Source organism: Pseudorca crassidens, chromosome 1 (genome assembly GCF_039906515.1).
Source record: "Pseudorca crassidens isolate mPseCra1 chromosome 1, mPseCra1.hap1, whole genome shotgun sequence".
NCBI classification, from domain to species: domain Eukaryota; kingdom Metazoa; phylum Chordata; class Mammalia; order Artiodactyla; family Delphinidae; genus Pseudorca; species Pseudorca crassidens.
This window is the reverse complement of record NC_090296.1, coordinates 14,071,427-14,097,732: the sequence shown is the minus strand read 5'-3', so window position 1 is coordinate 14,097,732 and position 26,306 is coordinate 14,071,427. Positions and strand designations below refer to the sequence as shown.

At 46.7% G+C, this 26,306-nt stretch overlaps 1 protein-coding gene across 12 annotated transcripts in view; it reads right to left on the bottom strand.

The window, feature by feature from the left end:
- TTC7B (tetratricopeptide repeat domain 7B) overlaps positions 1-26,306 on the bottom strand; it is a 236,934-nt gene that overhangs the window by 97,399 nt on the left and 113,229 nt on the right. For all 12 annotated transcript variants that reach the window (XM_067727813.1, XM_067727818.1, XM_067727860.1 and 9 more), the window contains 4 exons: positions 22,086-22,149; positions 18,126-18,263; positions 2,073-2,156; positions 979-1,083 (listed from right to left, as the gene is read on the bottom strand). In XM_067727813.1, the coding sequence (XP_067583914.1) occupies positions 979-1,083; positions 2,073-2,156; positions 18,126-18,263; positions 22,086-22,149 (391 nt within the window). The remainder of the gene's footprint in view (positions 1-978; positions 1,084-2,072; positions 2,157-18,125; positions 18,264-22,085; positions 22,150-26,306) is intronic.

Below are 26,306 nucleotides of genomic sequence, written 5' to 3'. Positions count from 1 at the left end.
TATGGTGATGAATGATGCCATCGCTGGAAGGAGTGTGGCAGAGTCACAGCTGGAAGCTGGCATTTTCAAAACCGAAAGATTCGGTCCACTGCTCCAGCCACTCTCGGGGCCTGCCTGCATGTCCCCTCACTTGCCACACCAAAGTGTTAAAACCTGCACGGACCACACAACACCTTCACGGCTGTGTTTCAGGTGAGAGCCACATTTCAAAATGTGTTTTTTCTTCCACACTTTCCCAAGAAAAATTTGACCAAAGTAGGACACTTTCTTCACAATGTTTACTTTCGCCCTGCTGGGTGAGAATAAATGGAAAAAAAAGAGCAGCAAGGACCGTCATGGTAGAAAACCTTAGCCACGTGCCTCAGTCTTTTGGGCAACTTCTTCTTATCACTAACCTTGACATGAAGTTAGAGAAAGACATTAAAACTCCACTGTATGTGGCGATCAATTGAGTTTTCTAGTTTCTGCTCAAACAGTACGTTTTTGAGGTACTACAATTGTTACAAATCAGGCTCTTCCCAGATTCAAAGCTGAACAAGAACATTGGAAGCGGAAAGCCTCTGTGCAGGAAGAGGAATGAAGGAAGCTGGGTTTACACATGAGCTAAAGTAGAGGTTGACTCTTGGCTTTACAGAAAAGCTCAGGCTCTCCTAAGAGGGAATCACTGAGTGACATAGACTTTTTCAGTCCCATATGACTTACATACAGGATGCGTCTGAGTAGGAATTCCAATTCCATCTTACCATTTCTACTTTTGAAGCACATTCCCATGAAAAAGAAAAACCTGGAGTTGTACTGATTCCCCGAAGTCCTTGGGGTGGGGCTGAGGCCTGAGGAGGGCTGTAGCCTGGCCCAGAAGCCCGGGGCTCTGAACAGCCTTGCTTTTGTGTAGCTGATGCACTGCTACTATTTCCTCTCTGCCTAGGAATCAAAAGGGTGGCAGCCCCCGCACACGCGGAGGGCCCCAGCCCCACTCACCCAGTGAAGGGAGCCCATGCACAGCTTTGCGGCCAGAAGTGGGATGGTGGCGTCGTCCGGCTTCAGGCGGATGCACTCTTTCAGCACCTTCACCGCGCGAGCAGACTTGGCAAAAGGAGATCATTTCTGTGAAACTCAAAATTTTTGACAGAACCAAATTCTAAAGCCTTCCCAGTGGGGTTTCTGGTTAGGATACACTCTTAATGAGGTTTTCCAACTTTCACCCAATGAAGCAAGGGCCTGGGGATGGAGATAACCTGAGCTTGGAACTTTTGGGGGACCGGGGAGTAAACTGTGGTTAAAACAAGTGAAAACGCTGCCCCGAATCCCCCTAGTTTTATTCCCTACTTGTGTAGCCATTGTAAAAGTAAGAAAAAAATAAAGACAGTGGAGGTTTACATTATTATAAAAAAGAAACTATCTAATTTAAAGCATACCATTCAGAATGGAAAGCATACCACTCCACTTTGCCCCAATAATCTTGTGTCTCAGACTTTACAATTCACTAAAGGGCCTAAATTAACAAGAATAACAGTGGCTATTATCTTTATTGAGTGTGTTCGTTTTGGGGGTCCTATGCTAAACACCTTGTGGGTATCATCTCACTACCTGATGACAATTCTATGAAGTCGGTACCATTTCTCCATGAGACGGAAGAGGAAGCTGAGACACTAAGTGACCTGCCATGGGTCACACGGCTTCGAGGTCCGCACCAGGCCTCTCTCTCCACAGCCCTTGCTTTCAACCAATACTGTACACGGTCTCAGATCACATCTTGCTACAGATAATTAGCAGATTTCCCCTGCCAGGAATAGTTTACACTCTCAAATGAGTGAAAGGGGTCAGTGTGAAGAACTGACCTTACAGCTTCAGATAAAGTTACAAACACTAGAAAAAGGCAAGAATTTCAAAATTTTCTTCTCAATGATGTGTCCATGTTGGCCCCCAAATAATTAAATTCGATCACTCATTTATAAATGACCACAGGACAGTTTCAAGTAGCTGGTGTAGACATCTACCAGGCATCACATCATCCCATGAAATTCAAGTTAACCATCAACACAGAGGACTGCATGTCAGAAAGGGAGACTCACTTTTCCAGCAGCCATGAGTGACAGAGCAAACTGGTACCAGAGGTGGAACTCCTCAAAGGCAAACTTCATGGCTCTTTCTAAGCACTGGATTGGAAAGAAGAACAAATGCAGACAGGTAAGAATTGCCGGTGGCGCAGCTGGGCAGGTGTGAGTGTGCGTCTGTGCGCACTAAGAGCAGTCCTACCACATCGGCTTCCCTGGAATGCTTAAAGCACCCTGCTCCTCCGAACCCTCCCGAGGCGCCCCCCGAGGCAGCCCCCTGGGCCAGAAGCCGGGGGCAATCCACAGCTGACTACAACACAACCCTTGATCCCAAGGAGCTTTTCATCTAATACAGGCAAAGAGGCAGGTACACAAACTACTCAAATACAAGGTCCCAACTGACAAGTGTCCCAAGAGGAGGAAACAGAAAGTACTGTGGGAAAGCGGTCACGGGCATCGGGAACGGCGTCCTGGCAGACTGGTACTTGAGCCAGTTCTGTTGGATGAGAAGGGAGAAAACACAGCTAGGATTCAGAAACGGTGCTCCGGGAAGAGGGGGGACAAACAAGGACGTGGAGGCACGAAAGAGGATGCTTCGACGTGCCAATGACAAGTGGTCCAGTATAAACCCAGCTGAGGGCACGGGCGGCCAGAAGGCAGGCGCGGCTGGGGCCGCGTCACTGAGAGTCTGACGTGGTGGCTCCTTGTCTGAGTTGTTCCATCTCCCTCCCCCTCCCCAGCTTTGGTTCTCCCTCCTCTGTGCTCCCAGAGTTCATACCTGTGTTAATGTGATGTCTTCACCCGCCCCAGCCCAGCCCAACCCAGTCCAGCCCAGCCCAGCCCAGCCCAGCCCAGCCCAGTCCAGCCCAGCCCAGTCCCACTCTGAGAAACTATCCAGGGCAGAGATCCTGTCTTCAATGTCTCCTCAGTGCCCGCCTGAGGCGGGAGATCTACAAATGCAGGTCACCCAATCCATGAGGAGCCTCTGGTTTCTGCATAGAGTGACACGACCATGTCAGAACCTAAGGGAGATCATGGGATGAGGGGGGTGTATGACCAGGGGGGTGTATGACCAGGGTGGATGAAGGCCAGGAATAAGGTGGATAGAATGGTCCAGGGACTTCAGAAACAAGGACAGAAGCAAGAAATGTGTCTGAATTAGAATCAGCAAGGAAGGGCCACCCAAGGAAGGAGCGGGTGGCTGGTGAGATGGAGGGAGTGAAGGGGGCCCTCAGAGTCTCCGGCCTACATACCCGGGAGCAAACCCATGGCACGGAAGGTCTGTGTATGCAGGTGTGTGTGTGTGTGTGTGTGTGTGTGTGTGTGTGTGTGTGTGTGTGTGTGTGTGTGTGTGTGTGTGTGTGTGTTTATTAGAGAGAACGACAGAGAAAGAGACAGAGAGAAAGAGAGACTGGGGAGGCAACCTGAGGGGAACTAGCAGGCAGAGAAGAAAGTGCAGAGATGGGTTAGAAAGCCAGGCCCCTGGAACAATGGGCTTCTCACGTGAGGCCTTCTCCCGAGGAGGTTTTTAAATGAACAGAAAAGCCTTAAACAGCAACAAAACCTTCACCCTGAGAGGGCAGACAGCTCCCATCAGGGTCACCTCAAAGACTGATGTGGACATGCGGTGGCACCTACGGCAGCACGTGGCCCCTCTTCTCCAGCGACGCTCCCTGCAGCCCGGGAGCGGAGGAGAAGGACAGGTGGGATGCTTAGGATTCATGGATGCCCAAGGAGGGAGGGGCAGGGGGCTGGGGCTGAGAGACAAAGCAGCCACAGAGAAGGTCATGATACAGGTAAAGTGAAGGGGTGAGAGGAGAGGAAAGAATTCCAGGATTTTAAATGGTATGCACAAAGAAAGTCACAGTAAATACTGTGCTGGTTGGTTTACTGTGAAAACCTGCCCTAAAAAATATATTAAGAAGCGAAGTATAAGCAGTTAATAAGCCCATGCTAATGATGGTGTAGGATGTAAAACGGACACTTGGTCCCTTATTCTGATCCCACTGGAGACACACTTCGTCAAAAACTCGGGGGTGGACATGTGACTCCGTCCTAGACCAGGATGTTGGCAGAAGTTAAGGGGAGGGCACCTGCAGTTGGCATACACTTTGCCCTCAGCCCTGGTCCTTCTTCCGCCCGGGACACAGACTCAATACTGGAGGTGGGGCGGCCAGGAAGTGAGAAGCATGAGGACAAATGCTACCCTCTAGAATGACTGAGCAGAAAGAGAGAAGGTGCCGGGCCTCTGATATCATGAGATGCTGCAGCTGCCTCTCCTCAGACTTCCTGCCATAGGGAAAAAATACTCATATTTGGTTAAGGCACTCACTATATGGTGGTTTTGTTCATTACTTCTGGATACACCTCTCACTAATAAAAACACTGAATAGCAGAGCTGGGATCTGAATCTGTCGCCAGAGCCCTCTTACCTGCTCTGCTACACAGATGAGCAACAAGAAAGCATTACTGTGCCTTTAAGAAGCACAGTGGGTGTAAAAAGAGGAAAGCACCTCGCTGAGAAGATCAAGTGGGTGAGACGGGGTGGTGCGGGAAGACCTAACCCAGGTGTGGGGCGGCACGGGCTGGGAGCACGTGGGGCAGGACAGGTATTAAGGAGAGAACGCCAAGCGGTGAAAAGCCAGTGCTTGGAAACTGACTTAGGGAAGGGGGATGAGGGATGATGAAGAAGGAAACCAGAATGATGATCACATTGGTGGAAGTAGGCAAAGGAGTCAGTATGTGGAGAGAAGTAGGTAGATAATGATCAAAATGAGGTTTGTTCTACAACTCCACTCAACGAATTCATTGCAATATAACCACTAAGCACTTAAATGTGTACACGGAGACATTTAAAGGTTTAAGTGCTTTTCTGCCTCCTTTTGTGAAGAAGAACGATAAACATCAACTTCTTTCCTGATAAACAAAAGCTCACAGCTCAAACACTCTGCTCTGAATCAAAAAGCTAGAGCTTATAAATAAGTGTGCATCCTTATTTTCTTTTGTGACAAAGGCCAACATACTCATTATCTTCAGTGAGAAACATTCATGGAAGCCTAATCAGTATAGAGCTCCACTCCAGGTGCTCCAGGGAAATACCAGCCCTCATAAAGAGTAGACTCAGAATCGTGGGGCTACCAGGGAACTTGGGAAGCATCTAGTCGAAGTCTCTTAACGGAAGGGACATTTGTCATTTTGGCTGCCTATCACCTCAAAACTCTCCTGTTTATTTTCAGGCAGGAGTTGGGGTAAGGACACCCTAGATAAAAGGGGAACAGACTCTGCTTTCCAGGTGCCAAACCTAAGGGTGAACGAAGGAGGGAAGCAACTGGAGTGTGTCACGTGACCTGAGCCTGGCCAGTGAGATGCTCCTGCCAGCGAGTTGCATCCAGAGGTCTGGGCAGGGGGACGGGCCGTTGGAAGTTGTTTTCCATGGCCAGGCCTGGGGGCCGCGGTAGCAGCCGGGTTGGTGGAAGCCCTCCAGAGTTAACAGTATCCTCCCAGACTGGGGCAGGGGGCTTTGCCTCCTCAATTTCTGCTCACCCCTGTTCTTTAGCCTTCTGTGGATCCTGTGTGCTAAACGGTATGCATTGGTAGATGCATGACTTTTCTGCCTGAATTGACAAGTCACGTCTGTTACCTACAACCAAGGTTCTGAAGGTGCACCCGATCAAATGCTTCAGGCCCCTCTGATAGCACCCCCTACCACCCAGCCCCCAACAAGTAGTTGTACTACTTCTGCCTGAGAACTTTCCAGAATAGGGAATTCATGACATGTACAGCAGCTAGAAATAAAGAATCACCACAGGTTAAGTGTGTGAATTTGGGCAAGCCAATTAACTTCTCTATACCCAGATTCCTCACCGTAACGTGAGAAATATAACAGTAATTAATGTAGCGAGTTACCAGGAAGATTAAATTAGTTAATACATAACAAGCAACAGGAACAGTACTTCAGATACAGGCTAGTAGGTGCTAAAAAAAGGTTAGCTATTACCTAAAATTAACATTCTTATATTAAGAGAGGAAATGTAATATGACAGCTATCATTTTACCCAAATTTAATATATGAAAATTCAAACGTATAATACATAATATCAGAAATAATTATTTACTTTACAAAATGTTTCCTCATTTTAGAAAAGGATTCAATCTGAGGCCCTTGAAAATAATGTACAACTTTATGGAACCAAACTGTTAGAATACATGTTTATTATTTCCTTAATAAGTGGTATGGACTAAAAGTCTGTGTCCCCCCCCAAAATTCTTATGTTGAAACCTGATCCCCAATGTGACCGTGTTAGGAGGCGGGGCCTTTGGGGTTGATTGGGTCATGAGGGCGGAGCCACAGAGAGATTCCTTGCCCCTTCCACTGGGCGAACAGCGGGCGGTCTGCAACCAGAAAGCAGGCCTTCACCAGACATCAAATCTGCCACTCATGACCTTGGACTTCCCAGCCTCCAGAATTGTGAGAAATAAACGTTTGTTGCGTACAAGCCACGCAGTCTGTGGTATTTTGTTACAACAGCCCAGACTCGCTGAGACAACAAGCTCTTTGCTAACACTGCAGCCAAGTGCTCTTCTAATTGCTTTACAGGAACTGCCTCGTTCGCTGGTCCTAATGACCCAACAAGGTCCAAGCAGGTACTGTTACATTTACAGAGGAGGGAAATGGAGCACAACTCTGCCATGTGACCATGCAGGGTCTCAGAGAGCTGTGGCAGAGCCAGGATCTGCACACAGGTGGTCTGGTTCCAGAGCTGGAGCGCTTATCCATAGCTCTCCACTGCCTCTGAGACGTTAATTACAGACAAGCCACTCAACTGATTGGGCCCATCCCTACCGCATAAAGCAGAGTATAGCTAAATAAAAGCCTCCTAAAAATGCCACACGTTCCCTGAAATACTCCCGAGATTCAACAATATTTTGTACTGCTGAGGGGCCCTCGCTCCTGTGTCCTCTTGGGGATCCCTGGAGCTCTGAGGACTGAGGCCTTTCCAGCTTGCTGAATTTTCAGGAAACTTCACAGATCCCAGAGATGCCCACCAGCATCACGGTGGCCCATCTCAAAGGCGCACGATTTGACAAAGATGTACCCAGGCCATGGTTTCCTCTACACTGCAGATCTTTCACAGCCCCTCCCAGCTCGGACCCCATTCTCATAACTGTAACTACCCACGTCCCATTATAAGCCATCGGGGTGTCATAGAGAGAGTTAGGAAACGCAAACCAACAATTACAAATTAACCCTTCACCCCAATTCAAAAGTATTGGCGCTCTGGCCTCAGAGCCGATGGCTCTGTCTTCCTGTGGGCTCTTGGCATCCTCTATACAATGACGGCAGCTGGCTCTGAAAAAGTGCCCAGACAGCTCCAGATGCTCCTGAAATCCTGATGCCAAGCGTACTGCTCGGCTATGTAACGCGTCCTCCCCTATGTCCCTGTAAACACGGAGATTATATAAATCTCTAAGCACTCAGGTCGACATACCTCAATCACAAAGGAAGCGCTCTTCCAAAGAATGCATTTAAGACCAAAGGGAACTTGGGGCGTCACTGGAACACCTGCTATCCACAGCCTCTGCCCCTTAGACTAGGGCTTTGCTCACCCCAGTTCTGTTTGGCTATCCCTTTTAAGCACCTTCAACACATATGTATGTGACAGAGTAAAAATTTCCAGTTTATTTTCCTTCTTAAAAATTTTTATTATTACTATTCCTGTTCTCTGTGAGTTAACTGCCTTTGATACAAATAAGAAGTTTGGTGATAAAAAATTTTTATTGTTGAAAAATTTCAAACACAAAGATAGGGGAAATAGCATAATAAATCCCCGTGTACCCTTCGCCCTATTTCAACTACCAACTCAGTTCTCAACCTGTTTCATTTGTATCCCTACCCATTTCTCCCCAACATATTATTTTGATGCAGATCACAGACAGCATAACATATTGTCCATAAATTTAAAAATTCCAGTTTTAATGAAGTAAGGAGCCTGGGAGCAGAATATATGCTATAAAGTGAGATAATTCACATTTCAATAACGGTTCCAGTCTAAAAGAGGTACTAATGAAAATGGAAGAAGATGTAGGTGTTGCAGGATGGAGACAGACGGGAGTGGGGTGCATATAAGAGGCGGCTTCGGTCCCCTAGACCCAGCCTGGCTGGTGGCTGGAGAGGAGAGCAGCATGTGCTGATGGCAGCGGCTCTAAGGCCAGACTGCCTAAGCTTAATCCAAACGCCTCGCTCACCAGCCAGAGGGTTGTTACTGGGTTAAAGGAAGTCATACGTGTAAAATGCTTAGAAGAGTGTCTGGCACAGAGCGAATGCAATAAACATGCTACTGCTGATGTCGCTTTCACGAAACAAAGAAGTAGTGGATGCTGCTGCAGGGCTAGATCCGCGGCGAGGAGCCCTGGGAACGGGGCTGGGGTGCCAGTGGAGGGCAGGGGGAGAGAGGAAGGGAGCCCCTAAGTGGAAAGGGGGAGATGAGAGCTGGCCCTTTTCCACTTCCAATGTCCAGCGGAGAGACGGCAGTGTGGGCCTGGGGAGAGGGACGTGGACTCCAATGCAGATCTGCAGATCCCTTAGTCACCCACACAGAACGGCAGGTGATATCTCCAAATCATCTCCCTTACAAGGAAAGAAGATGGATCTGGCAACAGTATTATCTCTACCAGGAAAGACAGGTCCATTTGCTGCAATCAGACTTACTGCCACCTCTCTCTAAATCCCAGATAACATTCATTTAATACCAAGAATATTTGGTAGAACAATAATTAGACTCTAATTGGCATCCTAATCATTTGAGTGGTCATCAAAATGTCACTTCCAAAAATGTTATTTCCTTTTGGTAGCAAGAGCTCATCCCTTCCAGTCTCCTAATTTGGCTTTTCATAAACGAGCCGTCTCTGAGGGGGCTCCAGGGATGAGAAGTTCTTCTGGCAGAAGAAAAGGATTTAGCAATTACCTTCCTAGTATGCAAAGCCCAATTACACGAACTGGGTGCATGGCAGTGACAGCTGTACAATACCACAAGCAAGGAAAAGCCAACGTCTATATTTGGAATTCAACGGTGAGATTCCAAAACCCATGGGGGAGGGGGCAGGAATAAAATAATCAGATACCCCTCAAATTTAGCCTGGAGGGGATGTCTAAAATTCATCACTATTAAAATAGAACAAATAACATAGAGAACTGTCTCCATTATTCACCTTTGTGGACAGGTTGGCCATATCCTACAAGTTCTCATAACCTAGATCCTTCGATTGATTAGGAAGCTTTTCTTTTCTATATCGTATATACTTAATGAATCAATTAATAAATGTAATTCCTGGCAGGTGTGTAACAATTTTTAAAAATTTAACATGGTATATGAATAATATTTCATTTCCTTACTTTAGCGGTGAAAAACTAAGCAATGAAAAACTATCTAAGCAATTTAGACATTCTGGACCATTATCTTAGACCCACAGATTGATATAATCAGAGAGTGTGTTGACCTTCGAGATTATCTCGTCCCATTCTTACTTTACTAAGGACATGGAAACTAAGACCTAGAGAGAGGAGATAGGACCAGCCCAGGGTCACACAGTGGCAGCCCTGGAATTAGAAGCCAGGTCTCATGATGCTCAGGTCAGAGCCCTTATTTCTAAATTAACTGCATATAAAAGTACAAATTAAAGTGGAGTTCGAGAGATCTACTCTACAAGGAGTCTGGGGCCAGGAAAAGCTTCTAAAAGTCAGGCTGATGGGACTCTCAGCTACAAATAAAAGTCCTCCTACCCAGTTTTGAGAAAACATAGACAACACCCATCAAGGCTTGCTCAAGTTTTCTCCCCTTAAACTGGAAATAAAACGGAGCAAACCCCACGTCCGTGCCCCCGCTTCCCGTTTCTCTTTTTGCTCTAAAGCAGCGATATGGCTTCAAGCAGAGGAGTGTCAAACCTTTATTACTTCAGCAGATGCTTAAATTAGAGGCCACCGCTGCCTCTGGCCATGGTGGGGGGAGTAGAGAGTGGGTTGTTTTTCAAAGGTCACAGACTTTATTACAGAGCGTGAACGCTGGACGCCGCCCTCCGGCACGCTCTCCCTTCGAGGATGTGAAGCAACTGGATCAAGTTTGCACGGTGAGTAAAGGGTTGCCAGGTTTCTACTCAAATACCGCTCCATCTGCTCTTTTGCTGATGTAGCCCTTTGTTATTCTTACAAAATGAATCCCTAAACTCAGGAAATGGGCATTTCATTCCTCTCCCTCCTCTCTCCCCAACTGCCCTCACCTTTTGGTCTTTGTTTTCAGTCCTTCTCCCCTGGCTCTGGGCACCAGGGACTTCAACCATGGTGGCCCCTTGACACACACAAGAAGTAGGGAGGGAGGTAAGGTGTCCCGGGTGCTCCCCAGAGGTGTGTCTTACACAAAGTAGGTGTTCAACGAACGCTTGAATATAGGTCGAATGTTAGGATCCATTCTTCTGGTTGTCCTGTAAGGGGGGCCCCAGACAAATCTTCATGACCTTGGATTTGGCGACGGATTCTTAGATATGACACCAAAAGCATGAGCAACAAAAGAAGAAAATCAGTACACTAGACTTCATCAGAATTAAGAACTTGTGCGCATCAAAGGACATTGTCAAGAAAGTGAAAAGACAACCTACAGAATGGGAAAAAGTATTTGCAAATCATGTATCTGTTAAGGTTCTTATCCACATTAAATAAAGAACTCCTATAACTCAACAACAAAAAGACAAACAGCCCAATATAAAAATGGGCAAAGGGGACTTCCCTGGTGGTCCAGTGGTTAAGAATCCTCCTGCCAACGCAGGGGACATGGGTTCGATCCCTGGTCCGGGAAGATCCCACGTGCCGCGGAACAACTAAGCCCAGGCGCCACAACTACTGAGCCTGCGCTCTAGAGCCCATGGGCCACAACTACTGAAGCCCAGGCGCCTAGAGCCCGTGCTCCGCGACAAGAGAAGCCACCGCAATGAGAAGCCTGCACACCGCAACGAAGAGCAGCCCCCGCTCGACGCAACTACAGAAAGCCCGCACACAGCAACGAAGACCCAAAGCAGCCAAAAATAGATAAATAAAAAAATAATTTTTTAAAAAATGGGCAAAGGTCTTGAACAGACATTAGTCCAAACAAGATAACGCAGATGATGAATATGCACGTGAAAAGATGTTCAACATCATTAGTCAACAGGCAAACTCACAATGAGATACCATTTCACGCCTACTGGAATGGCTATAATACAACGACAACAGCAAAAAAACAAAAACAAAAAATAAAAGCGTGGGTGAGAATGTGGAGAAACTGGAACACTCGTGCCTTGCTGCTTGGAACATAAAATGGTGCAGCTGCCGTGAAAAACAGTTTGGTAGTTCTTCAGAAAGTTAAACATAGAATTACCATGTGACCTGGCAATTTTACTCTTGGACATATACCCAAAAGAACTGAAAACAGGAACTCAGATACGTGTCCATCACTGCATTATTCACAATAGCCAAAAGGTGAAAACAATCCACACGTCCATCAACAGACGAATGAATAAACAACATGTGGCATATACACACGATGGAATATTACTCAGCTCTGAAAAGGAATGGAGTTCTGATACACGCTATCAGATATATTATTACAACACAGCTGAAGCTTGGAAACACTAGGCTAAGTGAAATCAGCCAGAACCAAAAAACTAGTACTGCATGATTCCATTTGTATAATGTACCCAGAATAGGCAAATTCACAGACACAAAAAGTAGCTTAGAGGTTACCAGGTTATGGGGGTTGCGGGAATGGGGAGTATTGCTTAATAGGTACAGAGCTTCTGTTCGGGGTGATGGAAAAGTATGGAAACAGACATACTGGTTACACAACACTGTGGATCCAATTGATGCCACTGAATTATATATTTTAAAATGGTTAATATGGCATTTTTTAAGTTGAAAAATTTTTTCCCTTGAGGGCCATAAGAAGAGAACAATGATGCTTATTTCAAAAAACATACCCATAATGGTGGGAATATAGACACCTGTGGCCACATCAGTGGCTGAGATTCTTCAGGGCAGGCCTGTCGTTCAAAAATGATGTAGTTGATCCCTACTGGGCTGACCCCCAAAGCTGGACCAGAGCTGGGATCTGCACCAGTCAGTGCTCTGCCCCAAGCAGGGCCCACCTCTTCCTCTGCTATTTCCCAAGTAAAGGACCTTTAACCTTTGGGCCTACCTGGGGAAGATACACTCATTGTACATCCAGGGACAGTTTACCCCCAAACCAAAGGAAAGCAGGATGAGAATGTACATTGGTTTTGAAGCACGGGTTTATTCAGCAAGTGTTTATTGTGCACCTATCACGAACCAAACGCTCTGCCTCGATTCCTCAGAAGTCTGCGGTTCCGTTTGCTTCAGGCCACCCTGATGCCTTCTAGGGACCCTGGCATGTAGGTCAAGGCTGGGTTTCTGCAGAGTGAGTGGGGCTGCATGAAATACCAAATGTTAGTGTAAACTAACAAATGATAGGCCGGTTAAGCAGATGTAGTTAGATGTTCAAGTGTTCTCTACAAGCCTCCCTGATTAAATAAGTGTTTGGGGTACGGACGTGTAGATGCCCCTTTGGTACAAGCACGAGCCAGACAGTCCTACCCACAGAACTATAAAGTTGTTGAGATTTACCATAAACAAATGAATACGAATTCAACAGGAAAGATAAAAAAAACATTTCTGTCTTTAAAGCTGCCATGTCTGTGTAGAGGGGATACACACACCCTTCAAAAAGGACCCCAAAACATTCTGTCAAAATGGAGCCATTAATAGTCAAATTCAAGAAACAATTCCTTAGCAGCTTGCGTTCATTCTAAAAAACAGAGAAAGCGGCGCTTGTTGCTTTACTTTTAATAGCGCAGGTTGTCATGCCAACTAGCGCTACTGTTTAAAAAGGGGGAGAAAAAGAAGTGTTCCTTCCTACACAAACCTTTCAGCAGGGCTTCACATCAGTCTTTAAAAACATGAAAACTCCTAGCACTGGAGATACGGTAACCATTGCGCTTATATTTAAACCCGTTAGGATGAGGATATGATGCTCCTTTGGTTTGAATTCCCTTTGCACACAGCGCTCCTTGCCCAGGATCCGGCTGAACAGCGCCCCGAGAGAAAGAAAGGCACCGTGTGGGCACACAAGAAAGCAGCCCATCTTGAGATGCGAGGGGAGCCTTCCATCTTGAACCACGGAGACACAGAGGAGAGTCTTTCTGCAAAGTGGCTCTGCTCCCCACATAAGCACCATTCTTAAAGGGCGGAGTCTGCACAATGCTTACGACACACACAAAGGTGTCGTGAGTATGAGAAGATGGACTGGGGGCCCCCCACCCTGTCCCTGCTGGTGCGGGAGTGCCTGGACCCGCGCTAGCCACGTCCTGATGCAGAAGTGTTGATGCTGTTTGGGGACAAGAGAAGGGAGGAAGGTATGATGAGGACAGGGTGGGAAGGAGGCAAGACCTCTCCTCTCACAGCAGCCTGGTGGAGGTGAACTCTTCTGTTCATGAAAGATTCTACCCAGAAGAAAGGAAGGTTCCTGCAGCGGCACAGAGGCAAAGATAATCTGCTCACAGAGCAGCTGAAGGGTGGTGTGCCAGACACGTCAGGGCCTGGCAACCCGGCTCCTTGCTTTCACCCAGTCCTCGCCTCTTCTCCCTCCATGAGAGCAAGGCCTCACGTCCCTGCACCTCCGTGACCTTGATAATGAGGGTGTCCCTCTGCTCTTAGACTTAATTCCTGTCAGGCCCCGAAGAGCCAATTCATACATCAGCTGTTTGTCATTCTCCCTGGCACCCCCAACCTGCCAGCTCTGCTGCACCTGGCCTAGTCCCTTCACCTGCAATTAACGTGCCTTGCACTATCTAGTCTTCTCTAACTGGTTACCTTTCCATGAGTTGTTTTCTGATTTCCTTATATAGACTGGAAGTTTCTGGAAGACAAGATACTGTTTTTATATACTTAGTTGCTTCCCCCATGCCTGGCAACTCCTGGGCACCCAGCGGTAGAAACAGCACAGCAGCACGCGGCTGCTGTTTAATGAGCTCTACGTGTAGGGCTCTGTTCTGAGCGCTTTACATGAATTAGCGAATAACCCTCAGAATGATCTGACATAGGTGTGATTATTATGCCTATTTTACAGAAGGAAAGACTGAGGCATAAGAGGTTAATGATTTGCCGGGATCACACAACTAGTAAGCGGCAGAACCAGAACTCAAACCGAAGCTCTCTGACTCTAGGGCCTGTGCTCAGGACACATGAGATGTCTGACCCGGGTTTGGGGGTTGAGGAGGCAGGGCTGGGGTGGGGATGTCAATGGAGGGGAGGAGAATGATGGGGAATATCCACAATAAAACGTCTATGATACTGTCCCATTCCTTGAAACTTACATAGATGTACATGCACTTGTTCATAAAGAGATACAGGACAAAGTGATCTCTAAAATGTCAGTGGGTAGTCAACTCTTTCAGGAGAGTGGGATTCTCAGTGACTTTTTTCTTTGTCATGTTTGTATGTAATGTTTGATTCTTCAAGGGCTGTAGCATGGGGCAGAAAGACAATGAAGTTGTTTTCATTACAGGAGGAAAAAGAAAGCAAAACAAAATAAAAAGAGGGAGAAAAAGAAGGGGCAAGGGGGATAGCCATGAAATGTTTCTCAACAGAAGGGTGTTTGAGAAAGATCACTGTGGTGACGATGCAGCAGATGAAGACAGGATATAAACAACCGCCATGTGAATGATAATGATAATCCCAACATCCGTGGGGCCCAGAGAAATAATGTAGGAAGTTTAAAAGCCAGTTACTCCGCAGCAGCACTGTTGCCACGGCCAAATGTCCACCAACTGATAAATGGAGAAACAAATCGTGGTCTATCCATACGATGGGATGCTACTCAGCCATAAAAAGGAATGAAGGACGGATACGTGCTACCATGTGGATGACCCTGAAAGCATTACACCAGGTGAAAGAAGCCAGACACAAAAGGTCACATGATGGATGATTGCATTTACATGAAATACTCAAACTAGGTAAATCTAGGGAGTCAGAAAGCAGATTAGTAGCTGCCAGGGCCTGGGGGCGGGGAGGAGTGGGAGCAGCTGCTCAGTGGGGCCGGGGTGTCCTCCCAGGGTGATGAAAGTGTTTTGAAATTAGAGGTGATGGTTGTACAACAGCATGAATGTACTAAATGCCACTGAATTGTACCTTTTAAAGTGGTTGAGTGTATGTCATGTAAATTTACCGCAATTAAAAAAAATCCAGTTAGCCTTTTAACCTAAAGTCCTCAGGAAATGGAAGAGCAGATGAGAAGAAAGAAAGGAAGGGTGGGGAGGAAGGAAGGAAGGAAACATACAATACAAATTGGGGGGAAAAAAGGGGGAAGGAGGGAAGGGAGGGAGGGAGGGAGGAAGGGAGGGAAGGAGGGAGGAAGGAAGGGAGGGAGGGAGGGAGGAAGGGAGGGAGGGAGGGAGGAAGGGAGGGAGGGAGGGAGGGAGGGAGGGAGGGAGGGAGGGAGGAAGGGAGGGAGGGAGGGAGGGAGGAAGGGAGGGAGGGAGGGAGGGAGGAAGGGAGGGAGGGAGGGAGGGAGGAAGGGAGGGAGGGAGGGAGGAAGGGAGGGAGGGAGGGAGGAAGGGAGGGAGGGAGGGAGGGAGGGAGGAAGGGAGGGAGGGAGGGAGGGAGGAAGGAAGAGAGGGAGGGAGGGAGGAAACCCCAGCAAATGAGGGAAGCGGGACACTTTAAGTCATGGCCTGAGACCAAGGGAGAGAGGTCGGCGCTCAGCCAAGGGCGGACCGAGACCCTCCTCCAGGAGGCGAGCTCTCCCAAACCAGGGCCAGCCCTCGAGACGCTGTGCACCTGCGCCTTCCTCCTAAAACAGCTCTACTCAGATCTGCTTCACCGTGGCCGCCACATGTGCACTGGGGGAAGCTCCATCTGCAAAACTAAGTAGAAGTAGCAAGAAAAGCTAAGGCCAAGGATTCAGATCCGTCATTACTGGATGAGACCCTGTGTGGAGACCCCCCGGCAGCGGCCAGCCCAGATGGCGACTGCCTGCTGCTTGGCGGCCTTCCTCTGGGCTGGGAGCCGCTCACGGACAGGGACCCCGCCTCGCCCACGGCTGCATCCCCGGCCTGAATCACAGCCCCTGGCACAGAACCAGGGGCTGCATTTATATGTGTTAAAGAAATGAATGTCCTCTATTATATATATATTTGATCCATCGATTTATATGTTTAATAGATAAAACACAGATACGGCACGAAATTCAAAAGGCTCCGAGGGATACACAGTGATAAATTTCCCTTTCTTCCACCGTTCTGCTCCAGCACTTGCAAGGCAATCCCTGACGCTGTTTCCACTGTTGACAATGTGACTAGAGCATATTCTGAATTGCAAAGGCTCCGGCAACCAACCGGACTACCCAGTGACTTGGGCGTCAGGTCATCACCACGAGATGAAGCTACATGTGATGTCAAGGTGAAAGTCATCTGGCTGAAGACAAGGTCCCAGGATTCCGTGCCGGGCAGAGGCCCATGCCAGGGAGCTGAGGGCTCGCAGAGGAATGCCGCTAGGATGACAGCCGTGCCCCTGGAGTCACTTGTGGCACGACGAGAAGCCTGTGGGCAGGGGCCGTCCAGCCTGTCAGCCTCAGGCTCCTCACACCTGCTGCGGACACAGGGGAATTTCAAGCTGGGGACAGGTTCTGTTGCTACATGATGGGAGGAAAGCAGACGTGCCAACCACGCTCAACCCTGGCCTCTGAGAAACTTTTAGTGGTTTGTCGGGGGTGGAGGGGAGTTCACCTTAAGAGAACTCAGCTGTGAGCTGGGTGGCACTACAGATGGGCTCTTTGGTGGAAGCGGCGGACAGGAACTAAGCTGGCCAGAAGGAGGGGGTCCCAGGAAGCCAAAGCCCTGGGGTGGTAAAGAATCCGGGCCGATCCCAAGCCTGGGCAGTGTCCCAGGGGGTATACCGTGTATGACAGGAACATCTGGACTCATTGCCTTATCTAAGCCAGATGGCGAGGGCTTTTTGCTTTTTTTTTTGAAGACTGAGTAACCATTGCCCTGTATAGTCACCAAACCAAAGACTAAAAAAAGATCCAAGCCACGCAGGCTCATCTGTTCTCCAAGGCTCCTGCCTAATGCGGCGATGCACCGGCAGGCAGGCTACAGGGTGAGCTGGGTGCTTATCTGATTTCAGCCAATCTGTTACTGTATTTCATTCCCTGTCCTCCTGCCCGGAGGCTGTTGCAATGTGTGTAAATTTAGAAAAAGAAAGATAAATAACATGGAAAAGTTCGTTTTAACAAAAGGAGTTGTCTTTCTTCCCTTCTTTCTTTTTACTTCACTAAAGAGAAGATAAAATCATCTTGTTACTGATTTAGCCCCTACCAGGGTGGATCTGGTATTCTGGGCAGGGACTCAATAACGCATAACCGCAGCCTCGGATTAACCAGCTTCTTCTGAAACTGGAAAACCCGTCAGGCTCCCATCCTAAGTGTTTCTTAGCAGCTGAGGGGGTGAGACGGCAATGCCTGGTACAAGATCTGTGAGCAACTGGGGTCTCTCCTGAGCGAGTAGAAGACTCTACGTGGCGACAGCGTTTGCTTCCCGCGAAGCCTGCACCAGCTCACCCAACGCACACTGTGCCGGAAGATGCCAGCTCACCAGCGGCTATGCATTGATACTTTATATAAAATGAGACCTGTTTTACAAGGAAATTAATGTCACAGACGGGAGATTGGGGTTATGGTGCAAATTACACTGAAAGAGAAACTGCTTGAGAAACGCTTGCCTTCTCTCATACGGGAACTCGCCCCAGTGGGTTTATGGACCCTTGGGAGATGACCACCAATGAATTCCACCACCTAATCGTTTAGCCCAATTCGCATTTTGCAGAGATGGAAACCAAAGTTAAGTGATGGGCCCAAGGTCACATGGCTGCCAGCGACGGGGGGTGGGGACAAGACCAGGTCCCACAGCTCTTCACAGTGCTGGTACTGCCAGCACTACCCACTGCTGGAAGTCAACCAGACTCAAGGGCTGTACCTCTGACAGCATCTCATACTGGCCTCTTCTTCCAAGAGCGATGGTCAGTAAATCATAGACCACAGATGCACTCTGTAAACTGATGAGGCGGTCGCTCTTGTGCTCAGGTATCCTGCTCAGCACAGCGTCCCGGTTGGCCTGGAAACAACACAGAAGAGAGAAGCAGACGGTGAGCTAGCCCGTGCACACAGCTGTCACCGTGCGCAGAGAAGCCATCCAGGCTCTCCTGCCCCTGGGAGCTTGCCGCGGGTCTGGAGACAAGGACACAAATGAGACAGGGGTCATTTATTCAAAATCCCCAGAGCACCACAGCACATGGTAACATGGTATTATCCAAACACTGAAGGCCTGGCGGGCACTTGTCCCTGTCAGCAGGCGTCTGGAGGAAGCTTTAGGAGTCGATGAAAAGCAGGGTGGTTCCTCCTGGGCTCGGGTTCACAGACAGCCATGCTGCAGACACAGCTGCGCTCTGGGGCAGCAGAATCAACCACCAAGTGAAGCCCTGCTGCGCCTCACTTGTAGATCCTGCTTCTGCTGTACATTACAGAGCGGGAGAAAATTCCCAGCCCCACACTTCCCATCACCAACTGGTGTCATCACGTTCCATCAGTCCAACAGAGATATAGCGTACTTTTCCTCTCTCACCCAAGTCACGTTCAAATCCCTATATGACATCTTCACTGGAACAGACTACAGAAACTAATTCAACTTTGTTTAGGGAAGCACAAAACAGATGTACAAGAGACAGCAAGAAGCGAACGGATTTTTGTTTTAAAAGACGTTAGCACAGAGGACCCAGGAGAACACCAGGGCATGCCTATTTCACTTCCCCACTGCTTAGCACAGAAACACAGCAGGTGCGTTCAAGCTTATTTATCTCATCTATCTAGAAATCAACCGCTCTTCACAGTGACTTATTTTCATTACTTTTGAAATTTCTCCCCCAATTCCTCCAGACATATCACAGGTACTGGAGACTCTCAACATAGCTCATTTTCCTTTTCGCCCTAATAGGGAGTTCAGTATCAATAAAGTTAGATTTTTCCTGTCTTCTTTTCCTTGCTAAGGAACAGAAGTCCATCCCTAGGAGCACAGAAAGGGCCCCTCCGTTCTCCCCACGGAAGTGGCACGTGCAGGACGAGGGTCACCGGTCCAGGCGGGCTGACGTCTACCTTCCTGCCTGACACTTGGAAAGGCCACGCACACAATCTCCTGCTCACTAACGAGGTGAATGCTTTCTTTCGTGTGAGTCCAAGGCACTGACTTGTAGCCTCCTGTCAGTACTTACTTGTTTTAAAACTCCTTACTCTTAAATGTCAAAGACAAATAAGAATATATAAGACAGGCCACTTCCTACAAAGTGAGTCATCTCTTATGGAAACAAGCCTGCTTTTGAAGATTTCATTCTAAGTTTTTCTTGTTAGGAGTGCCTTTCGACCCAAAAAAAGAAGCTCTGGGGAAAATACGGCCTGTTGTAAGTGGTCTCATTTTATTTATTTCCTCTAAATGTTCCATATTGAGATCAATGCCTGGGAGAGAAGGGAGTAAGACAAAACACCATTTAAGAGAGATTTTCAGGTTATGCCCAAATGCGTCTTTTTTTTTTCTTTTTAAAAGAAAAAGTCTCTCAGTGCTTTTTGATTAAAAAGGTACAATATAGAGCCTCAAACAGGTCCACAAATAATAAATGTCCCAGAACATTGTCTCAGTGGTAGTTGTACTAATATGGCTCTGATAACCCCTTTCTCCTGGGGAAACTAATTTGACTTGAGGTAAGAATGCAGTCCAATTCCAAATGAGTTCTTGTAGGTGGAGGGACTATGGACAAATTTATGCTTCTAAGTTAAAATTAGGACCAGTAAAGAATACAATTTTCTCAGACACCAAAAAAGCCCGGCAATTCTCATTTTGGTTCTGAAATTGAGCACATCTATTTTCGGTCTAAAAACTGAAAAAAATCAAGGAGTCAAGGGACGTGAAAAAAGACTTCCAAAGGCAACTTAATTTAGACCTCTACCTACGTAACTATGGAACGATTTACAGGGAGAACATAATCATTTTGGTTGGCAACCTAGCCCTTCATATTTACTGTCATTGGATTTCACCATCCTCTGAAGAGACTTCCTGGAAATTAAATACGACAGAGTCAGATTTGACTGTCTCCAGGGGATCCGAACTTTGAGTATTACTAGTTTCTACCACTTCAAGGAGGGAGCAGGAGAGTTGGGGACATCACTCCCAAGACAACAACACTTAGAGCAAGCATTCTAGAGATGTGGCCATGTTTCCCAAATTCCAATCTGGAACACATGATCTGACAATAGAACTCAATCCTTTCAATCAGAATTGTCCAAGAAATCGAAAGCGTATGCTCACCACGCTTTCAGAATTTTTACACGGTTACTAACCAAGTCTGCCCAAAGGAAGCTAAGTGCCAGGTTGTGAAGAGTCCAGCGATGAGGCCTGTGTGGGCAGCCCCCTTCCCCCCCCACAGAACTGATGACGGTGAGACCTGCCCATCTGAACACCAGTTACTGGAGGCCACTGGGCGCCAGCCTGTGCACATATGTGCCTCCACATCTGTGCCAAGGTAGAGTAGAGGATGTAAATGACACCGTCCTAAGTCACCAGCTGACAGTCAAGGAAAGATAAGCCACAGGGGCAACCTGTTTCCTTCAGAGGAAGTAGGGCCAATGATGTCAAAGAGCTTCCAAATAAAAAGAAGCGGTGACTCAAGCAGTCTCGCTCTTATAAACATCTCGGGGCCATTTCACAGAACAAGAGAACCCAAAGCTTTAACTTAAGGCAAGAAAGCTACGCTGCCTGCCTAATCCCAGCCTCTTTTGCCCCTCTTTCACTCAGCACGCAGACATTCCTCTTGTGCTCCGTTTCTAAGTCTTTCTCCCTGAGTGTATTTCACGCCTCCATTTAAACTGTCTGCTTGGGGAAGAAGGGAACACCTTCTCTTGCTTTAGTTACGACGCCTTTTCCTCTTTTCTCCTCCTGCCTGCCTGGTGGGGTGGGAGTTATGGAAGAAGGCAGGATGCTCTGCTACAAGGAGCAGCAGACCACTGCATGATGCCTCCATTCTGCCTGCTCTAGGCCTCCGGTCCCTCGTCTAAATAACTAGGTGGATGTGAGGACCTCTAGGTCCCTCCAAGTTCCAGGGGCTTGCTGTTCTGCTCAGGTGCTCAGCAGACACCATTTACTTGCCAAGGTATTAACTACTATAACACAGATTACTCCAGAATGTTTCAAGCCGGGCTGTCATGTCTAGCGATATGCAGAGTAGAAACCCAGTAAAGGATGAGCGATGAAATCGTAGACCTATATTTGATATCCTGGCCAAACACTAAGAAAACATTTCAAAGGAATTTGATGGTCTGGCAAAAACTCCCTCACAACAGCAGAGCCAGGTAACAGGAGTGGGCTCTCTGGGCCTGGGCTCTGCAGTGCCTGGGAAACAGGTGGGGGCTTGGGGAGAGGACCTGGGCAGGAGGACGAGGCAGTTTCATCAGGCTGCTGCTATGGAAACCAGAGGTTCAAGTATACAAGTGTTTCACCCCCAAATTCTCCCTCCCACCAAGGCAAATGGAGAAGGCTCATAAAGGTTACCTTTTGGGGGCTTCTTTCCCCTTTCAAGGTTCCTCTGGTGGTCATTTTAGCTATAGTTACCCATATACAACTGTGTTAGTGTTCAATCAGTACTTGGTGGATAAATGAATGAACTAAGGGAAGAGAAGCTCCATGCTCCAGGCTGACCCAGGGACATATCTGGCCAGTCCAAGAATTAGAAACGTCCCTTTTTTTTAAACCACTATACTTTTTTCCCACCAGGTATCCCCTTTGGAAAGTACTCGTCTCCAAAGAGAAAGAATCACCATCCTGATGGAGTCACCATATCAAAACAGGGACCATAGGAATAGGGGACAGAAAAACGTAAAAACACATTCTACTCACCATTGACTCACTAATCAGCAATAACAACAGGGCTTCTTCAGTATTTTCTTGAGGACAAAAAATGCTGTATAAAGAAAATTGACGTTGATATATGGCAATTTCAAAATAACACAAAATACATGACTAAGCAGAACTGAACGGCTAACAGCTTCTAGATTTTTATATAGTGTAGAACCCACGAAAAATACTGTATAATCTGGGCCCCTGGATTAATCTGTTTATTTCTATGGTAATCTATGGGACGTATACACTTTAACTACGCATTTTAATAGCAGGCAGCCGGGTAACGCTGGAGAAACCAAGTTAAAAGCCCAAAGCACGTTTGTGCCTATTACAGAGGTGGAACGTTTGATCACTACAAACTGACGTTACCTAAAGAACACAAGCTTCCTCCTAAACCCATTACGAGGTATAAACTGAAGACATCTCACTACGTGGTACTCTTCTTACCTCTTACTTGCTAGCTGGCGTATTGCATATTGTCGTTTAGATGATACAGGGGATAGGAAGCAGTTTTAGAGTTTGGATGATTTCTAGAATACTGTGAGAGCTTAGCGGGCTGCCTCACTCAGACGCACGCGTACTACGGGGCGGCGCGCAGGGGCTGTCTTATTCATCAACTTCATGGGATTTGGCTGCCATCTTGGATTAAAATAGAAAGCTTTTAAGCTCAGTGCTGCTCAGGATTAAAGAACAACGAAAACCAAACATCACTCTGGTCTCCATTCCCTATATCCTATTTTTTGTGCTCTGAGCGTTTTAAAAGACCTCCAGGGAATTCTCTGGTGGTCCAGTGGTTAGGACTCTGCGCTCTCATCGTCCGGGGGCTGGGGGTTCAATCCCTGGTTAGGGAACTACGATCCCACAAGCCGCGGGGCTCAGCCGGGAAAAAAAAAACCCTCCAGCATTTTCCCCCATTCTAAAGTTCTAGCATCCTTTGAATAGAATTGTAAGTCTTATCACTGGTTGGGCCAAACTCAACTCTGTTTTTTTTTTTCTCGGTTCTTGCTTTTTTGTGTGTTTGTTTTTCGGCCATGCCAGGCGGGCATGTGGGATCTTAGTTCCCCCACCAGGGATCAAGCCCGCACCCCCTGCGGTGGAAGCGCAGAGTTTTAACCACTGGACTGCCAGGGAAGTCCCATCAACTCTTTTTCGTGGAATGGTAGAAGAGTGCAGTAAAAATGAACTTGGTTAAAAAAACTTGGGGATGTTTTGGAGATGACTAAATAAAGAGTAAATTTACATCTTCCCAGGGGTAATATTACAATCATTTAACTTAAGAGAAGGGATGATTTCCCCCCCAAAATGGCCAAAAAAATGTTTTCCAAATGATTGCAAATATTTGTTCTCTTTGAAGTGCTGGCAACTTTTGTATTGTGTCAAAGGGCCATGAGGAGTAAGACAGAAAAGTCCAGTGACTGATACTCTTTTTACAATTCAGTCATCCCTGGAGGTAAGGAAACCACCTGTGGGATGGTTCCTATTGCTCCTGCAGGGCTAAAATTTATAAAAGGGCTGGGCTGTGAGTGAGAAGCAGGATTCTGGAATGTGCAGTGACCTCCTTAAAGAGGTAACTTGAGGTGATTTGGGTTTTTGGAAGATGGAACATTTCTTTCCCCTTAAATTCAGAAATAGAGCCAACAGGCTTTGAATTAAGAACGCTCGTGTGTGTGTGTCTGTGTGTGTGTCTGTGTGTGTGTCTGTGTGCATCCCCATCCAGCAATCATTTCCTGATATCCTGGCTCGTGCTTACATGCAGTTGGGACCTTACAAATAAAGCAGAACCATTAATCATTTTTTTCACAGCTACCCAGTTCTGCATTGTCCAGACTAATTGAAAAGAGAGGGAGCCCATTCTAATCATAACTTAACACCAGCAAATTCAGTCCAGAGATAATCCCCAAATTCCACTTGAGCCATCTAGTCTACTTAAATGTGAGGTTGTGTTATTTTTACTAGAGCTGCTAACAAGCAGCACATTAACTGATTCTAATTCTACTTCCTCTACCCTTCTTTTCAAGGCAGGAAAGATGGGTACTCAGGGGTGCTGCAAAGTTCTCAGGGCTGGCAGGAAGAAGTGGGGGGCGGGGGAGGGGGAAAGGATAGTTTTAAGAGACATGCCTAAAAAGCTACCCACTGGAATGCCCCCTTCTCCATAATTATGAATTCTCTAGATCTATTTCTGGTCATTCTTTCCCTCTTCCCTGCCCAGGGAAGTGTGGAGCTCAGGGTGGACAGTCAAAATTGTTGGGGCCCTCCTTTTGTGATATTATCCTCTTGGGGCCCAAGAGCCTCAAGGGGAGATCCTGGGGTGCCCAGGCCTCAGCCTTGTGGAGCCAGAAGCCTGGGGCCTTAGACCTGGAGGAAGTTGATTGAAGGGATGGCCGTTCACAGCTTCAGTTCTGCCATCAGGTAGTTGTTAGGACCCTTCAATGTCCCCTATCTTTAAACTTTGAACAGCATCCTCGTCCTTACCAAAAGCCTCTGCACTGGCTACCAGGAGGTTCAGACCTGTATTTAGCACGCCATGATCATTACTTTCTCCTCTTAGGCCTACCGAGGAGTTTAGCACAATGTGTGGCACTCCTAGTTTTCAATAAATCATCATCCGCTTCCTGGCATCATAGTGGTTTCTAGCTTCCTCCTTTACTTAATGCTAATTATCTAGTCTAATATGCATTTAATTATCTAAGCCACCTCAAGTGCTTTTTACAAGGAGGAATACAATGGAAGTAAAAACATCCTTGAGTGACATGCACACATATGTGGACTAAGAAACATATATAAGAATATTCATAGCAGCACTATTCCTATTAGCTCCAAATGAGAAACAACGCAAATGTCCATCAAGAGTAGAATGGATCAACATATGGGAGTATATTAATAAAATGGAATATTATTCAACAACAAAAACAAACTACTACTACATGCAAAAATATGGATGAATCTCTCCAATATAATGTTAGACAAAAGAAGTTAAATGTAAAAGTACTTAATATATGATTCCATTCATGTAAATTTCAAAAATGGGCCAGGCTAATTACAGTGATAGAAGTCAGGATAGGGTTACCCTTGGGCAGGGAGCAGTAACTGGGGGAGGGTACAGAGAGTCCTTCTAGGGTTCTGGCCATGTCTAGTTCTTGACCAGGATGCTAAATTACTTGCATGTGTTCACTTAGTGAAAATTCATCAAGTTTTCTACTTTTGGTTCGTGTATTTTTCGCAATGTATATTATGTGCCAGTAAAAAGCTTACTTAAAAAATAAGTAAACAAAAGTCAATAAAATTCTTCATAGAAAGATCTAGAAGAAAGGAAGTAAGGAGGCCTATGGCATGTGATTCTTCCTCTCTTTTTTTATCTTGGATTATCAGCATTTGATTTCCTTTCAACATTTAAGACGGAGAGAGGATGAGCATCCTGTACCCACTTCACATCCAGGTTGCAGTGACAGGGAGGGGAGTTTTCTGGCAGAGGTTATTTTTCAGTAATGGTCCATCATGACCAATGGTCCTGAATGGTCCGTGTGGTTTGCTGGAGCTGGAAGGATCTATGGCACATCAAGTTTGCTTTGTGCTCATGTTCCTCATAAGAGGGGAGAGAGGAGGGACCACTGGCCAAAATGAGATTTAAACATCATCTATGGATTCCCCCTTTTTACCTCCCAACTCACATAACTGAACTGGTGATAACATCTTTTTGCCACAAAATTGCTTGATTGGAGAGTCCTGTCTTGTTAATAAGGAAGCCCAAGCAGATTTTTCTCTCTTTACTAATAAATCAGAAGTAAGGGTATGAACATGCAAAACTAGAAAGCTAAAAGCTGATGGCGATAACTGAAGGAAGAAAGATTAGCACAGAGATTAACTAACTAGAGAAATAGAAACACAATAGAGAAAAATCAACAAAACTGAAAGTTAATTCTTCAAAAAGATCAATAAGACTTGACAAACTTTTTAGGTAGACTGACCCAGAAAAGAAAGAGAAGACTCAAATTACTAAAAGGAGAAATGAGAAATGGAAGAGGGTACATGACTACAAATCTTATAGAAATTATATGTGTGTGTGTGTGTGTGTGTGTGTGTACGTGAATACTATGAACAACTGTACTCAGCAAATCAGTTAACTTAGATGAAATGGACAAATTTCTAGAAAGACACAAACTACCAAAACTGAAGAAATAGAAAATCTTAATAGCTCTGTAACAAGTAAAGGGAGCGGAT